General features: G+C 35.5%; 2 protein-coding genes across 3 annotated transcripts; one reads left to right on the top strand and one right to left on the bottom strand.

The window, feature by feature from the left end:
• The first annotated feature begins 6136 nt into the window (after nucleotides 1–6136).
• On the top strand, nucleotides 6137–11037 carry LOC142629751 (magnesium transporter MRS2-5). 2 transcript variants are annotated; one of them, XM_075803787.1, is made up of 7 exons: nucleotides 6137–6282; nucleotides 7394–8050; nucleotides 8243–8313; nucleotides 9658–9786; nucleotides 9859–10203; nucleotides 10566–10613; nucleotides 10724–11037. In XM_075803787.1, exons 2-7 carry the CDS (start codon nucleotides 7615–7617, stop codon nucleotides 10952–10954), a joined length of 1260 nt encoding a protein of 419 aa, XP_075659902.1. In that variant the 5' UTR covers nucleotides 6137–6282; nucleotides 7394–7614; the 3' UTR covers nucleotides 10955–11037. The 2 variants fall into 2 exon arrangements, with proteins under 2 accessions (XP_075659902.1, XP_075659904.1); XM_075803789.1 differs by having other exon boundaries at nucleotides 6140–6282; nucleotides 7412–8050.
• A 143-nt stretch (nucleotides 11038–11180) lies between these two features.
• LOC142629750 (uncharacterized) lies at nucleotides 11181–16479 on the bottom strand. The gene is made up of 3 exons (XM_075803786.1): nucleotides 15801–16479; nucleotides 14597–15006; nucleotides 11181–13277 (listed from the first exon to the last, which is right to left on the bottom strand). Exons 1-3 carry the CDS (start codon nucleotides 16297–16299, stop codon nucleotides 12525–12527), a joined length of 1662 nt encoding a protein of 553 aa, XP_075659901.1. The 5' UTR covers nucleotides 16300–16479; the 3' UTR covers nucleotides 11181–12524.
• Between the last annotated feature and the right edge of the window lie 2356 nt (nucleotides 16480–18835).

Raw genomic sequence — 18835 nt, 5'->3', positions numbered from 1 at the left:
CGTGCCAGTTCCCAGAGACGATCAGGTAGTCGTCCTTCATGCCTTTGTTGGATTTGGGCAGACAGGAGATTAGCCTAACGACACTGGAGCGTGATTTAATGTAGTAACCTACATTGGTAAGTTTATGGCACTCGTACAGAAAGACGACATCGTGCCAGGTGAGGTTTAGACCCATTTGCTCATTTAGAGCATCGACGCTACCCAAAACTCTAAAAACGTTTGAGGTGCACTGATCGGGACACAACCGGTGGTTGCTGAGGTACTCCCTAGTTACAGGCTTCATTGGGAGGGTCATCCCACCCTCTACAAAGGCTACCATTGGGATGATAACCTCTCCCTCCTTTCTAGAGCCGGCCACGGCTTCCGCCGGGCAATATTTTAAACCTACATCGTCGGGAATGTGATACTTGGCTCTGAAGCCTTCCACTCCAGCGGCGGTATCAACTAGACACTTGAACTTTCCCATCAAATGTGAACGAAAGGTTAAATTCTAAAAGGGGGAATGATTATAAGGAGAGCCGAGGACAGGGTCCGAGGAGAAAGGGTTAAGAGAAAAAAGGAATAAGAACTTACAGACTTGAAGTTGTGCGAGTTTCCACGGAGTTGTGTAGACAAAAGGTGATTGCTGATGTTTTGATGGGATTAGTCTCTGGAGAAATAAATGGAGGCGCAGGTTCCCGAAGCGTCACGACGTGCGAGAAGCGGCCTCGAAATTATATTTGTCCCGCCCAAATTTTCATGGAATGATAAGGACCGTTGGATGCTCATCTCACCGTTGAACGTGGGGGACAAGGTATAACTTACGGTAATAAATGCGCGCGTTTTTGAAAATAAAACCGCCAAGTGTCACCCTCCGGAACGCGAAACGGTTTTCACACGTGTGGTTATTTGCAGAAAGTGTGGAGGAAGTGTTCGTTGGATCAAAACCCTATTTTTCTCCTCGGATGATGAAAAATAGAGTTTTGAGGGGCTATTGTAGGGAGTAAAAGGACCCAAGTGGGCATATGGGCCTTTGGGCTGTAACATGGAGGGCCGACCTGCTCCAGGATTGAACTCTATGAGTTGGCCCATACGCCGAGGGTCCGAGGATACAGCCGAGGGAGAGTTTCACCTCGGACAGATCCAAAAGAACTCAAGATTTCATTATAAAGGTCAAGGCACAACTCTGGAAAGACTAATGGATAAAAGGGGACATCTTGAATCTTTTAGATGCACCAGTATTAAAGAAAATATCAAGAGCAAAGGCTGCCACCTCCGCATTAAAGGCTCTGCACTTACCTCCCTGGCCACATTAATGAGGAGGTGACCCCTGAACAGTGAGGTGGAAACTTCTAGTCACTGTTCAAAAAGTATCAGGGAAGGAAGTATAAAAGGGGGGTAAAGGCCAAGGAGAAGGGGGATCGAAAACTGGGAAATTAATTAAGAAATTGTAATCTGTAAGGAATAAAGAGAAATAATAAAGAAGCAGTCCTCGGCTCGAGTCCGAGGAGATCCTTTTACAATCATCGTTTGTTATTTACCTATATTTGTTTCTAAAAACCTGTTATCAAGCTCTCAGTACTTCTAACTTAAGTTTCAAGCCCACACTCTACAAATTTTATTGTTTAAGGCTCGTTGGGCCTGAGCCCGTGATTATCTTTGGGTCCAAGTGCAATTGTGCACTTACAATTATTATTATTATTATTATCATATAAGAACTTGTAGGCTTGTGGAAAATTGGCAATACACGTATATTATGTCATGTCACATCACGTTGGGCTCAAGGTTGCTTAGAGCTGAAAAAGAAGTCATGATTGAAACATTCAGCTCATTTAAATTAATCTTATGTTATGCCCAACAGCCCAAGTCCATTTAAATGGTTAACTATGTATTAAATTTCAAAAAAATAAACAGTAAAACCAGAAGAGTGACAGACTTGCCTATTAAAAAATTAGTTAAATAATAAATATTAATATAAGGCCCAAGTAAATGGTTGACAACCAGAAGAGTGACAGACTTGCCTATTAAAAAATTAGTTAAATAATAAATATTAATATAAGGCCCAAGTAAATGGTTGACAACCAAGCCTCTGGTACAAGTAAAAGAAGAAAGGGTTGATACTTTACACTTTGACAGCCAAGCATTTACTGACTTGTAGAAGATTGTGATAGAAAAAAGTAAAAAATTCATCTTCATCATCGACAAATGGGCGAAGAATAGTAGACTTCAGAAAGAGCAAAAATGCAGAACGGCAAAAATGCAGAAAAAAAGAAAGAAATAAAGAGAGACAAAGAAGACAAAGAAGAAGAAAAATAAAGAAGAAGAAATGGAGATGCAAGCTCAAGGTCTGACAACATCTCACTGTGGTTGAATAGCTTCGACAATGGCTGTAAGTATCAACAAAAAAAAAAAAAAAAAACTGACTTGAAGTTGAACCTTTGAGAACCATCCACGGTTCTTAAAACCGGCAGGTTCAACCATGGTTCATGTGGTTCGCTGCTTTTTCTACGTATGTCGGTTTTGGAAGCTAAAAGAATCGTTTTGATGAACGGTTCTCGATTAACCCAATCAGACTGTATGATCCGGTTCGGGTTTCAAAACCATGCAACAATAACAAATAGATCCTCCAAGCCTAGACTACACTCTGTACTTGGACACTCAAGCCCTAGCTACCAACGGCCTTCACTGAGCCTTGTCTTCACTAGCTTTCTGAATCTCGCAATTGCTTCCACCAAAGATTGGCATGATCCAATGCTTCCCAGTTACTCCAAATCAACTTACAACACTCTGAGTGGGTTTGGTTTGTATTTAGGCTAAGAGCTTCTTAAAGGATATGGAATTAGAGAGTGAAGAAAACTAAGAGAAATGTGTAGAAGATTGTTGGTTTGCAATCTCTAACTTTTTAATGGATTTTTAGGGTTTTCTCTCTGAAACTCTCCTTACAATTTTGTGGGTAATGTGGACTTTTATTGTGTGGGTAAAGGTGTGAGGGAAACACATAGAATTCTAGTTGTCAGTGCATCTAGTGAGTCAGTTCGCGCGCTACTCACGAAATGCCTCTAACACTTGAGTCGTTTGAACTTCCACATGTGCTCTTCACGTGGCCTTTCGCGAGTTGTACTAGTTGTGAGTCACTTGTGAAATCCCTTGCTTCATAGTTCTTCACCAAATTGAACACTAAACCCGTTACATTTAATCCCACAAAAATGAATTGAACATTACAACTTTACAATATAGAAATGGTTTGTTGTTGAAATAACATCAATCAGATTTGGTATCACATTAATATTTTGAACTAAATTTTTATGTATGTGTCTGTGATTCTATGTGCATGTTGAAAATTTTATTCAAGTTGAATTCGATACCAAGCAAAGAAAGTCAGTATACCAAAGAAAAAAAAATTAGGAAAACCATTTGCATGTAATATTTTATGCAAAAAGAAAAAGAAAGGAAAAAAAAAAACGTTTGCAAGAGCTTTATTATTTCTATTTCTTGAAGTTGATAAAAATGACATGGTTTTCTAAGTGTGAGTGGCACTGGATCCCTCAAATTCGCCTTGAATGCTATATTAGCATGCAGATATAATTACACTAGTGGAATATGATTTTTTTTTTCCAGGTGAGTATAAACTAATAATAGATAAATGGTATCTCTGCCCAAGTTATTTGTATTATCATGTTAGTGATAAGTGATTGTCCTATCATGATTGATAAGTTACAATTAGGTTTTAAGAATTTGTAAATGTGTAATATATTATTGAATACATTAATATATATATATATATATATATATATATATATATATAAAATGATGGAAATAAAATGATAACATGGCCACTGATGTGATTCAACAGAAGCATAGTAACAACATTTTTACAACAATTATTATGTGGTAAGTTGTTATTAGTGGGTAAAAATGTAATTTCAATTGTAGATTCAAATTAGAATTTACAACCTATCATTTAAAATTTATTATGAAAAAATTATGAAAATGTTGTGGACGTTGTCTTTTTAACTTATTAGGGAAATCTGTTTTGATAGTTTCTGTCAAGCCCACAAAATCTGATGAACCAAGATTCGGAGTACAGGCCTAGAGATACAGATACTTAAAGAGGACCAAATCTGGACCAGATTTCTCTACCATTTGATCAAATCCTTCCTTGAAGGATTTGTTGGATCTAGTTTCAAAATTTCCAAGAAAAGTTTGATTCAATTTGGTGTTCTTGAATAGTAGAGTTTCTGATTGGGAATGACCTTGGAGAGTCCAAATATAATTTTGGATTAGCTTGTATCTTTTCTCTATTCTGAGATTTCTTGAGTGGATTTTCAAGAACTTGTAGCATTGCTTGTGGCTTCAATTGATATTTTGTTATAATCAGTTGATATCCTTCAAGAAAACTAGGCGAAACAATTTGCAAGGCAAGTTGCTACCTTGATTGAGATAGTGCTAAATTCGTATCCTCCTTGGATGAGTATATAATAATAATAATAATAATACAACTATGATTAAACATATATTAAGATGGTAAACAGTTATTATACACAAATAGACATAGAAGTAATTCATTAAAAAATATATATAGAAATGAAAATAACTTAAACAAAAAAAAAGTTTAACCATTTTGAAATTTCATAATTTTCTTCCCAATAACTTTATATAAGTTAATATATAAAACTATGTAAATAATCAAAAATAAATCATTAAAGTTATTGTACTGATTAATTTTGTAAGTACTCAAAAAAAAAAAAAAAAAAGGATCCAAGTCCACTTAGATCTTGTCCTTTTAATCAAGCCCAAACAATAGAATTTGCAGAGAGAGGAAGATTCAAGTCCAAATGCAATTCTAAACTAAGCCCAAGCTTAAAGTTGAGGTGCCTAAGGGTCCGTTTGGATTGAGCTGAAAACTAAAAACTGAAAAACATTGTAGCAAAATAATTTTTTAATGTGTAAAAAAATACTGTTCACGCCTAAAATCACTGTTCATTGGCCTAAAATCACTGCTTATGGCCAATGAACAATGACTGGTGCACGTCCAACAAAAAAAGAAAAAAAGGGCTGAAACGCAGACGCTGGGCGTTTTAGCTCTATCTAAACCCACTCTAAGTAACAGATTGTTACGAACAAACGACAATTGTGAATAAAGTCTTCCTCGGGCAAGTCTGAGGGTCAGCTATTTGTATTAAGTATAGTTCAAGTTTACATCAGACTATCCTTTGTTCTTTTTCCTGTTCTAATGGATTTTTCAATATTCACCCCCTCCTTCTGGGGAGCTCCTTCCTTTTATATCCCCTCTCAAGGTATCTCAACCCTCCATTTGTACATCAAAGGGCATTTCTTAGGATACTTGTCCCATCAGGACTCTGCTGAAAGTGGTAGAAAGGGTTTCTAATTGTGGAGTTATTGTTCAGGGGTTATTTCTATATAAATGCAGCTGATAAGGTTGATGTAGGGCATTGAATGCAAATGTGAGAGGTATATCTTTCAAGAAACTTCCTCCCACTATTTTTGTTCCCATCATTGTCATTTCTCCTCTCTCTAAGCCTTTACAAGACACTAATTGTCCTGATTCTACTTCCATCCTCGGGTGGGCGAAATCCTTGGAGCTTATTTACCCCTTCGGGCCTGGACTATGCAAGTTATTTCGCGGTCTGATACTCCTCGGTCCTCGAACCCCCCACAAATTTATTTTCTTAATATAGATTTTTTTGAGAAGAAGTTTTCTTCTTTTTTTAAAATAAAGTCTAAAGAGTATTACATTTTTTTTTTTTTAATCTTAGAAGAATATTACAATCTAAACCCCATAATTTAAGGGAATAACAAATTGAATTCTATAATTTTAAAAGTAAAAAAGAAAAAGAAAAAGATTGAGCTTTGAAGAGTAATAAAAATATAAAATAAATTAAACAACTTGTGTTTGGCCCTTGATATTGGTTGAGGATTAATTTATTATAATTTTAAATTTGAGTTTAATTTGTTACTTTTCCTTCTTCTGACAATAATTTGTTACTTTTCAAACTATTGAGTTTATTAAATTTATTATATTTTCTAAATTATGGTTTAATAATATATGTAAAAATATATTTTTTTTAATTTTTGAAAAATAAGTGATAAATTCTTTGGGGTAAATGAAACAGTGGGGTCCGACTTAAATTTATGATGACTGAATGGGTTTACAAAGAATCCATCCACCTTGATTTAGTTTAATTTAAAACTAAAACTAAAATTCCAAAACCATTTCAAAAAGCAAAGGTTTGATCAGCTTTCTGCAATTGAAGATCCTCAAGGCCACATATTCCACTTATGGTAACTATTCCTGTGAACTTCTTCACTTTCAGCTATCCAAGCTTTCCTATATTGTCTGTCAACTCTGACACTGACAACCTCAAAAGGGTGTCTTTATTTTGTTATTCTTCTTCCATTTCTGCACCTGGGTTTCTTTGATTTTCATCTGATGGGGTTTCTGTGATTGCTCGATAGCCATAGAAAAAAAAAAAAAGGGCATTTGGGTTATCATTTCATGCTTTAGTTTATGTGAAAATTGGTTTTTTACTCATTAGTTGGGGTTTTGGGTTCACTGTTTGCATCTCTGCACATTTGTTGATTAATGGTGGAGACAATTACTATAGGGAAATTTATGGACAAGTGGCTCATAAAGATTGAAACTTTATGGGTTTTGGGTGTTGAATTTCTAATTTAAGATTGAAAATCAAACTGTTTCTGTTAGACTGTTAGTTCACTGTATGCATATCTGCAAAATTGTTATGGATGGTGGAGACAATTGCTACAGGGAAATTTATGGACAATGGCTAAAAAAAAAAAGAAACTTTTGGGATTTATGGTGTTAACTTTTAAGGATTTTGTAGTGAACCATTTTAGGAAGCTATCCTAAAATGGTTCATTAACTTAGGGCATCTGTTAACCAGAACCAATTTTTAATAATGAAACTTTTTGGGCTTTGGGTGTTGAATTTTTAATTTAAGATTGAAAATCAAACTTGTTTGAGTTAGTTTTCATCTGGGATGGAATTACTGGGGCAAGCTTTTAGGCAAATTAGTTTTCATTAGTGAATTGCATTAAAGTATGCATATTGTTTGCGCTTGTTGTTTCTTTTTTCTTATGGTAAGCAATATTGGCTACTACTATTGGTTTGAAAAAGTAAACACAATTTAGATTCGATAGTTTTAACATGCTTTGTTGAGTGCTGGTCTAATTTCTAATGTCTTAGAACTGAAAAAAACTACATCTTGAAGTTTTCTCTTTCTTCTCCTTCTAAATGTAATACACATGTTGGTACTTATCAAAGAGATGGTTTTAAGGGCTTTGACTTCCATTTGAATACTTCATTTTTCCCTACTTTGGGCCTGCTGATGGAAATATGATCTTGAATTGATTAATTGATTTGAGTTTCTTCTAGAACACTTCTACTTTTCAGCTTTTACTTCAGAAATGTAGAAAGAAGATGAATGGTATAAATACCAATGGCTTTGATTGTGTATACGCTCAATTACCAGCTTGCACGAGCAAGATTGTGGTTGTGACACACTGGCATTTGGATACAATCTGATTTGTTTCTGATACGGAATCCCTAGAGAAAAATAATTGATTTTGAAACAAAGAAGGAGAAAGTAAAATCCGATGGAAGAATCACAGCCTCTTTATGGTCCTCCTAATCTTCCTGAATCTGCATCTGCTCATAGTAGTGAGAGATATCATTCAACTGGGAATAGGAGTAGAGGGTCTAGTGTTACAGCAGGCCTGAAGAAGAGAGGTCACGGGAGTCGATCTTGGATAAAAATTGATAAAAATGGCAATTCAAAGACTTTGGAGCTTGACAAGGCCACTATAATGAGACATTGTTCTTTGCCTGCCAGAGATCTCCGACTTTTGGATCCTCTGTTCATTTATCCTTCTACAATATTAGGACGGGAGAAGGCAATTGTGGTCAGTCTTGAACAGATCCGGTGTATAATCACAGCTGATGAGGTTATCCTGATGAATTCCTTGGATGGATCTGTTGTGAAGTACAAGTTAGAATTGTGCAAGCGCCTTCAGATAAAAAAATATCAAGCTGGTAAGAAAAACATACAAAGTTAAATTTTTTACAAATCTGAAATGCATACTTGCTTCAACCTTCAGTAGCCCAATTTTAAGTTCTTGCTGAAAGTGGGTGCTGATGCTATGCTAAGGTGGTTTTTGTACTCTTCAAATTTAAAAAGTTAAAATGCTGCATAAATTTCTTACCATGTGTACTGATTTGATTCAGAGGATCTGCCTTTCGAATTTAGGGCACTGGAACTGGCTTTGGAGCTAATATGCATGTCTCTTGATGCTCAGGTATGCAATACACCACCACATTTATGGGTCTTCATTGAAAATAGACCTAATTGAATATATTATTTGCTCACAAAATATGGAGATGGAATTCTTGTACTTGGTAAAGCCCTGATGCTACTTACTAAACAATTATGGACATCCTTGGTAAAGCCCCAGTTTTGACTTACCTGGGTGATTCCTCAAAATCGATTAATGTGCTAGTGGCCACATTATTTTGGACCACAAATGAGTCACAAGGTTGGGTTGGCTTGTATATATCTTTTCCATTCCATCTGATAGTCTGTTATACTACCTGAAGAGAGTGGAACCAATCTGTCCCGCTTCATTTCAAACTTGGTCTTGGAATGGGCTTTTGCTGTGTTCAGTCTCGGCTCCCTCTTAGTTGATATGGTTGGTTTGACACACTGAGAACCCTGAGCACAAGGGCTTCATCTCTCTTAAGGTTGTAAATAGCAAGCACCTGTATGAAATATTAGCTAGAAGTTTGTATGCAACCTAGCGTAATGCATCCTTTCTCAGCATAGTCTTTTGAAACTCAACAGGTATGTGATGAGGGTCTGCATACACAATAATTTTGCTTGCTTATTCGTTTAGTACTCGAAAACTTCATGTTGAACTTATATTTGCCAACCTTGTGATTCTACAACTTTGTATCTCATGCATGTGGGAGAGAATGCCCTGATTTGATATGACAGCTATCTATTTCATTTTTCCACATTTCTTTAAAATCTTCTTTTCACATTTTGTTATTTACTCAACTCAAAAAATCTGAAATCTCAATTGCTTAGAGCCTACATGGATTCTTCTTGACCATCAAGTTCCATCTAGATCCATTCCCTCCATTAACCTCTTGTCAGTCATATCCATATTTCTTAACATGAGAACTTTTTTTATTTTATTTTATTTTTTTTATAGGTGAGTTACACACACTCCTATGGGTCTTAAACCCACCCTTGACCTCACCCTCCACATAGCACTTGCAAGGGGAGGAGGTGCCAGTTGAGCTAGAACTCATTGGTAACATGAAAACTTAGATTAGAAAAGGGGGCAAAAAGTCTTGTATGGGCAATATATGGACAGGATTGCTACCAATGTCTGAAGCTTAGTATTTTGTGTGCATTGTTGTAAGATTAGTGGGCTTGGTAAAACCAGGGTTCTATTAGAAGGTATTAAATGAGGAAGAATAGATAAAATAAATTATGTTTGAAGTGTCATGTAATCTACATTTTTGAGTGTTATGTGAGTACGAATTATTATTGGGAACTTGGAAGGGCTGCCTCATAAATTAAAGCATAAAATGTTATTGTTAAACCCCTCACATTAAGGAGTTTCTGGATTTGATAGGTATATGAACTGGAAATGGAGATGTATCCTGTGCTAGATGAATTAACAACATCTGTTAGCACCCTCAATCTAGAACGCGTACGTAGACTCAAAGGCCACCTCCTTGCCTTGACACAGAGAGTTCAGAAGGTAAATATTTTAAATTTAGCCTTATTTGGATAACTCTATGCTTCTCGTGCTCTATGTAACTTTAATTTCCAGGTCCGAGATGAAATAGAACATCTCATGGATGATGATGGTGACATGGCTGAAATGTACCTGACTGAGAAGAAGCAAAGGTCAGAGGCTGGTCTAAGTGATGTTTGTATACAAACACATACCTCAGGTGGGGCCCGAGAGGTTTCAAAGTCTGCTCCTGTTTCACCTGTGGAGTCATCCACCAGTGGATCCCAGAAATTGCAAAGGGCTTTTAGCAGTATTGTGAGTTTGAGCAAACATGGAAGCCTAATGAGTTCATCAGATGCTGGGGAAAACATTGAACAACTGGAAATGTTGCTTGAGGCGTACTTCATTGTCAGCGACAATACTCTTAGCAAATTGTCATCGGTTAGTGATTTCCTGTAAACCATATATTTGGACTTTCATTTTTATTTTATGTTTACAAAATAAAAAAATTGTGATTTAAATAAATAGGCCACTTTTTGAAAATGACTGAGGTACTTCTATCACCTTATGTTCTTATGACTGGCTTTGCTATGTCTCCAGTCACATATCTTCAATGTAGCAGCCTGGGTATAAAATGCTTATTATTCAGGCCAAAGCCAAAAATAACCTTTATTGATTAAAATTTAATAGGTTTGAGTCTCATTCAGTTATGGGAATAGGGTCCTCCAAATAGTGCCCGAAGATTGCCACTGCACTTGCAGGCACTGATATCAAAAGCTTTATTTCTTTTATTGGTGATGCAGCTCAAAGAATACATTGATGATACTGAAGATTTGATCAATATTAAATTGGTGAGGCATGATTTAAGACTTCCAAATTTTATGTTGCCTTTTCCTCCATTTATTTTAAATTTCAAAACGTTTATACTAAAGTTCTAGCTTTACACTGTTTACTTGAATAGGGCAATGTTCAGAACCAGCTGATACAGTTTCAGTTGCTTCTTACGGCGGCAACCTTTCTGGCTACAATATCTGCTTCTGTAACAGCAGTATTTGGAATGAACTTTGCAGATTCAATATTTGACTATCCATCTGCATTCAATTGGGTTCTGGTTATTACTGGGGGTACCTGTGGGCTTTTGTACTTCTCTTTCCTATTTTATTTAAGGCGCAGGAAAGTCTTTCCATTGTAAAGTGCGCGCTGTTTCAAATTAAATGACAAATAAGGTTGTCACTACCTCTCTATCTTGTTGTCCCCAATACTCATTTCTTTGGTCTACCTTCCCTTCCCTTAAATGCAGGAGCTGGCTCAATGAGAAAAGGTTTGCAGAAACCATTATTTCAACTTGGTTTGTTCTATTTTTGTTTAGGGTCAAGAACTATAAATAGATAAAAAGTGCCTGGTAGCTTTCCTAGTAACATGGGGATATGTTGTGTTATTTTAAATTGAACATAAAAGGGTAGGGTATATCACCTTTTGTTTGCTAGGACTCTATTGAGATAATAGGCCATTAGACTCTATGGTTGCTAGACATTAAAATTACATGCTAGCTTGCCTCTGCTGATGATTTGTTGCTAGCACAAATCTGGGCTATCATTCGATGACTTCATACTTTCTATAACCTCCAGGCTGTAAGGTTGGTAATAGTGGCCAGATATCATTCTAACTCTAATCAAGTGTGCCTCATTCTCCCTGCCCCTCCTCTCTTTTCAGCTGATGACTCCTTTGTCAGCTCCTCTACAACTGGTGTTAGAAGTGTGCTAGTGATACAATAGAGAATACTATTAGGCAGCAGAAACTGTTGTTGATGTAGGGCAAAACTTAGGTACAGTAAGTTAGGTTTTCAACCATTTCCCAATTAAATTCAATGATGGCTACGTCGGCTAATGCAGCACAAATGATGTCATTAGGGATCAATGCGACCACACAGTTGAATTTAATTAGAGAGCTTAAGGTATAACACTTAAGGATTTGCACCTAAGTTTTACCCTTGAGGTAAAGGGAAGCAACGGCTACATCATAGAAGTCTTGAACTTGGCCTCAAGCTCTTGACATTCACAAATTCTTCCTTGAAACTGACTAGGAGTTTGCAAATTAGTTGAAGGTTCTTCACATCCTTCGATTCTCCACGTCTTTGGGATATGAATACTGTCATTGAAGATATCTGTCAAGCTATGGTCAGGTTCTCAGTGCATTTCTTTTTGAAGGTGGATAGATCTTACATGGAAGCAGCTCTTCTGGAATTGTATCCAGGAAGAAAAAGGAATTTAACAGCAAATTGCCAATCCCTATTATACCTGGTATCAACCTGAGTGCCATTGGAAAACCATGATTTCACTGTTCAGAACATCACCACCACCCTTTTCACACGAAAGAATCAGATAATATAAAGATTATATTTTGTAACTGAAGATATAGAACATTCTAAGTTGGAAAATCAAAAGTTCTTTCTCCTTTTTGCATGCATTCTTCGAACTGTCAGATCAATTTCTAAATATGTATTGAGGAAAAAATAATTTAATTGATATCCATAATTTAACTGTACATGTATTTTTTCCCTCTTTCATCCTACAGACCTAAACAAACTTTAGTAGAAATAGTAAAAATATCACATGTCAATTAAGAAGGTAATGATAGAATAGAATGCCTAAAAAAACATGTGTCGATCTTGATTAGTTTGTTGAAAATTATAGCTTTTCAAAAAATTTGAAACTAAAGCTTGGTTGTCGTGATTGTTGTTTTTCAACCTAGCATCATGAAATTTATTGCTTATTCATTGATTTCAGCATTCTTTGAGCATTTAAAACCATAAAAGAACCTTGCCTGGTCTTCTCCACAATCTGCTTTATCAATAGCTTTCCCATCTCATGATCGTCTTCATCAACATCTTCGCTCTTTCCTGTATTGTCATAATCTAAATTCCTTGACCATTTCTCTTCAATGATATCACATTGTGAACTGGACTCATTAGCTGCACCATCATCATCATGACCCTTAAACATATTTTTGCGAAAAGGATTCAATTCTTTCTCATTACTGTTATATGTTGTTTCTGGTGGAGCCCCTTCATCTGTTATAGTCATCTTGGTAAATTCTTCATAAGCCTCAATATATAAATCTAGAGCTTCCCCTGACGTATTTACGATGAAAGGTCCATCCACATTGTCTTCATCCATAAATGTTGGGCTTTCTTGGGTTGAAGATCTTTTCTCCACATACAAGTTATTTTGAGAGATAATATGTTCTGATTCCATGGCATGCAACCTCATCTGTGTGTCTTCAAGTGCAGTCTCGAGTTCCATGATGCGTGCTTCAAGCCGCAAATGAATTACCTCATGGAGACGTATGCTCAACTCCCTAGGTGACACTCCACAGTTTGCTGTATGAGTGTAATCGGTGGAGGTGGAGGTCCCATCTACATCACAGTCTGAGTCAGATAAACCATCAGGTGGCCTAGAGAGCTTGAGGGGTGGCAGATCTTCTTGAACAACGTCAACTACAAAGTCAGGATCCAGCTTCAAAAAAGAAAAGAAAAAAAATTCCAGAACTGTTATAATACAGAAGATAAAAGTAAAGGCTTGTTGTTTATATAGGAAATAGAAATTTAATCTCAAGTGGACAGATGTTGAGTAATAATATTATGACATATAAATGTAACACATATGGGGCAGTGTTTAATGTTTATAATTTTAAGTGGTGGAATGATAAATGATAATTCTTGCTAAGGGTGTGATCATATGAACCAAAACCTATCAAAGTAACAGCAGCAGTTGTTAAAATTTGCACCAAGAATGGATTGCGTAGTAGGAAATAACACAACGGTCAATTGATTATCAAAAGAAATGTGGCCATAAGCCATATTGCCATGGATAATATGGAATGGTTAAAATAAAACAGGTTCTATGTAGCCAAGGCACATGGTTGTGATAAGGCTTTGTTAAGTTTTATTAAAAAAAAAAAAAAAAAACGACATGCACCCAGACTTTTTCCATCACAAGAAGCAAAGCTAATAATTGCTTAGGACTGATAACAGTATTGAAGTAAGAATGCCACGCTTTCCATCAAAAAGAGAGCGGCAAATGATGGAAGATATAATCTTGAGTCTGCTTTACTAAAAGCGACTTTTGAGGTTATCTTGAGGTTACTATCAAAGCCTGTGACTTGTTGCATAATTTGCAATAATGTGTTGCCTATATCTTACAGCAGACATGCACAAGCAGCACGACTCAATTCAGTTTCACAGTTGTCTTGTCAAATACAGTGTTTTGGATTTGTGTACAAACAGATTTTTACATTTAAGCAAGACAGAGAAGCAACATATATTACGGTGATGGTGCTGATAGAGGTGATGACCGGAACGCTAACACTAAATGCATGAATTATCTTTAATTCAAATAAGGTGATGACAAAACACTATCACCTAATCCAATAATTATCTTTAGAGAAAATGATGGAATCTAAGACAATCTTATTTCATTCATAGAATTGTAAAGAAACTAAAGAGAAGATGTATGGCACAGAAGACCTACATAAGCAGCACAGAATTGAAGACACTTTAAATTCTCCATGGTACTGTAGTGTGAAGAGAAGTCAGACAGACTAATTATATACTCATTTCAAAATTAATAATGACTCAAATCTTTCATTTTCAATATAAACTGTGTTGGAGAAAAAAAAAATTATAGAGAGAGGTTAATCAGAAAGTTAATAAGTTTTATAAATCAGCATTCCGATGCATGTAACAAAACCACATAACTATGAGATGACCATAGCCTGTCTTTATTAAAACAAAAAGTATGCATTCAAATTTTATTAGATTCAGGGGCAAAATTACCTCAACATAGTTTGATATTCTATCTAGGCTATATGTCTTCATGTTTAATTCCAACCTCTCTAGTTCAGCTTCAAGCTCTGCCTCAATTTTACTTATTGCCTCAGAGTCATCTGCCTCGCTCTCATCATATTTTTTAGATTTATCTAATTCTCGTTCAGTAAGAGATGCATTCGGTGTATGATTGAGGAAAGAAAATCCATTTGCCCCACAGGATTCAAAATCCTTATTACTGAGCTCTTTAACATTAAACAAATCATTAATCTTGAGCCCCTCATGTAAATCTTGAACCAAGTTCTTAGCCTGCTTCAATACAGCATTCAAGTTGTCCACTTCTCTTTTCTTAGCAACTATGGTAGACATTAGTCCAATATTGATACCAAGAAAGAAAAGAAGCATTCCAATGGGTGAACCTGATTTTCAGTTAAAAGATTTAAGAACAAAAACAGAAGGAAAAGATATAATCATGTATCAAGCAAAGAACTTTGGAATCAAGATTTTAGATGAATGTAAACATTGCCTTTTGTAAAAAGTAGTAGGTCTCCAAAAACAATTTCCTTCATCATTTTAATTTCTGTGTGTGGCTTCCCTGTCCACCAAAATTAGATTAATCTCATGATCGTACTAAACTTTCATTATGATGATTTAATCAACTACAACTTTTTATTTATTTAAAATTTATGAGAAAATTTCATTTAAAAGCATAACAATGTACAAACAAGCAGAATGAGCCTCTAAACCTGTACAGGACCAATACAAACTAGCAGCAACTATTTATATATAGTTAGATATAGTTAGTACACCTATATTTAACACCAAAAATCGCTCCTTACAGCAACTATATCCCTGTAACAGTTTCACTGTCCAGATTGTTCTAGTTTTCTGGGCAAAAATCTAATTTCTTGAACTAGTGTATTAAAATGTTTAGATATAATTGATTTTATCAAAAGAGTGGCTAAGAATTCAAGAAAGGCATGTGCCTACGTATCCTACAAGTTGATTACCTTATAAACTTTCTATTCCAAAAGAATCAAGTAAAATCAGCTATAGCCATACATTCAATTAAAGATGAAATTTCTTTCTAGAACAAGTTCTTATCACATTTAGCCTTGCCAAACACATTCAAGGAATATAACATGAAAGATAAAAAAGACATGAAAGCAATCCATTAAAGCAATGTCATCAAAACCAGAATAAAGATCACAACCTTGAGAATGAAATTCTCCACCATCACCACCACTAGAAGATGCCCTTGTTTGGCAACAGCTCAATCTTTTAGACCGCTGTGGCTTTCCCATACTTCGCTTCATTTTACTCACAATTTGCATGTCCTTGAAACTACTGCTATCTCTGCAGATTACTTGGTTCCCATCGGTCACCAACAATGGTCTAATGGCCAGTGTGGTTATTGAATGTATTGAATTGTGCACATACTCTTCCATTCTAGCACTCTCCCTATACCGCTGAGCTGCCATACTACTTTCTGAAAAATTCACTGGCTTAACAAAATGCCCACAAGACTTACTTCTAAGCTGCCTGCTTCTACTACCAAGAACACCAACTTCATTCTTTGTTCCTTGAACATCACTAGTACTGGCCTCTCCAGTGGCTTGTAAGGAAGCTTCTTGGTCCTTTGGAAACAGGCTCTGCCAAAATTCAGCTATGTACCCAGTTGCAGTAGTTGCCGCAGCCACCAACAAATCCATGATCTCTTTTTACTTTGGCATGTAAAGTAAAAAAGTCACATCCTCAATTCTTTTTCTTGAAAACCCAATAAAGTATAAGACTATCTGGATAGAAAAAAAAAAAAATGAAAGAAAGAGATTAAATCAACTTTGATTGTGTAGTTAAAGAAGATTGAGAGAATGGAAGAAAAGGGTCATACAAGAAATGTTCTGACCAATAAAAAAAAATGAGAAAGTGTTTGTAGTTTGAAAAGTTTATGTTTGGCACAACTTGTGAGGGCCGTTGCACCAAGTTTCTGACCACTAAGAGAAACAAAAACGTACGTTGGTTTGTTATCTACTAATGTATTGTTTGGGATGAAATGAGGTTCCAAAATTAATAAGATGAAAATGACAACTTTCTTTCCATTTTTAAATTGGAGGTGTAAATTTATAACCAAAAAGTGACAATGGGAAAGTGAAGTGTCACACAATTCACCCCTCCCTTTTACAATTTATTACTCCATTGATTATGTTTTGTCCACTTTGAAAAGTCAATTTTCATAATTTTTCTAATTTATCATTTGTTGTATTTAAAAAATCAATTTACTTATCTCATTTGTTTTATTTGAGCCTATATTTAACTAGGCTAATTTTAAAAAGTTGTACTTTTTATTTGAAATACATTATATTTTTACTTACAATATTGGATATTTTAATGTAATCAACCAAGTTGGAAAGGAAGGATCTTAGAAATGAGAATTCTTTTATAAGCATGTAACCCTCTGCTCTCTCTCTCTTTTATAACAATTGGGGATGGGGGATTAAAACCCAAGCTTAGGCCGCTGAATCATAAGACTGTTGACATTTGAAATGGAGTGATAGTGGTACATCTGAAATTAATTTGATTACACAATAGAGTTTATGCTCTAGTTTAACAGTAGAAGAATGTTCAATATGTCTGTATTTGGTAGCCTACAAATTTATGGTAGGCTTATAGTTGTGTTGTCCTTTTTGGAAAGTTTGGTTTTTTTTTTTTGTTTGGATATAAGATAGAATTTCTACTCTAACCTAATCTAAGTGTATATGTGTGTGAAGCTCCCTCTTAGACACTTGAACCCCAGCCCTTGGTTTTACAGTGCTAGTGTTTTTTTAGCCTTATCCAGCATTGTCTTTACAAACTTAAACTCCGGCCCCTGGTTTTACAGTGCTAGTGTTTTTTTAGCCTTATCCAGCGTTGTCCTTATAGGGACGTTGGGGTTGGTTTTACAATGCTAGTGTTTTTAGCTTTATCAGTCATAGATAACTGGGATCAAAACAATGTTCTGAATACTAAATATGTTATGATATCTGGGATCAAAACAATATTCCAAACTTGTTTGGTTGTTTTCCTTTTATTTCTTTGTGTGTTTATCGTTTGATTACAACTTACAGATATTTTTTTCCTTAATAAACAGTTAATCTCAGTAAAATCTTCTTATGTTTATAGGATAACACTATTCATGAAGTTCTTAGAATTTTCACCATTCGTGATAAATGAATGGTTCAGTTTTACCACATCATCTTAAATGAAAACCAAAACAATTCTAGTTAATGCTTGCTTAAATGAATGCAAAATGTAAAAAGATACCATGGAGTTTGGATCAATTTAAAACAAACTCCTATACTCTCAATTTAATAATTTAATGTATTTCCTCCCTTTAAAGGTTGATGAAGGTGAAAAATTTGAACCATTCAATTCTTTTTCGCACCATTAATTACGCTCTAGTTTGTACGGTGTGTGCGCAACACATCAATTGAAATTGTGGGTTCAAAACACGATTTTGGTTAAATTGTGAAATCCTGTTTTCAAGATACGATTTTACCATTTCAAAATTATAGCTAAAATCATGTTTTGAATACACGTTTTTCAAGTGGTGTGAATATGGTGTGTGCACTTCACGATGTGCAAAAACAATTTTCCTTTTTTTCGTGGGGGGAGGGGGGGGATAGGCAGATTGTGGAGGGGAGGTGGAGTTGAAACGGTATACAAAGGGAGTTATTGCCACTAAGCTATAACTTGAATCCCAAAATCTGAACTATTCATATAAGTTTAACCATGAATAGTTAAAATTTTAAGAACTCTATGGTCGAGTTACCTTTAGTACTTTAGAGCATCTGAATCCAAGAAAAGAAAAAGAACATGACTAGTCCAAAGCAACTAGTTAGGCGAACCACTGCCATCAAAAGCGAAAAAATTTCCCCTTTAGAGTGCATCCTTCCCCAAGTCATATATATAATTTAAACAAAATATGATAAAACTTTGATGCTGAGCATCAAAAGAGAAAAATTTGTGGGTCTTTGATACTAGCATATGCTTTTGAAATGAGTTTTTTAATTGTTCTTGTTGCTCCATGGCATGATGCCTTTTAAGAGTTGTCAGTTGGCTTCTACTGTTGGTGGGCATGGCTACTTCAGCAGGGCATAATGCTATACTGTGAACAATTAATTCACTGTTTCTTCATCATTGGACTATGAGTTTGAATAAAATGATGATTTTTTCATCTATAATGTTTGATTTGATTGGCTGGTTCGAAGA

The sequence above is a fragment of the Castanea sativa genome, chromosome 3 (assembly GCF_040712315.1).
Source record: "Castanea sativa cultivar Marrone di Chiusa Pesio chromosome 3, ASM4071231v1".
Lineage (NCBI taxonomy): Eukaryota > Viridiplantae > Streptophyta > Magnoliopsida > Fagales > Fagaceae > Castanea > Castanea sativa.
Note: the sequence above shows the minus strand (reverse complement) of the source record. Positions and strands in the feature narration are given on the sequence as shown.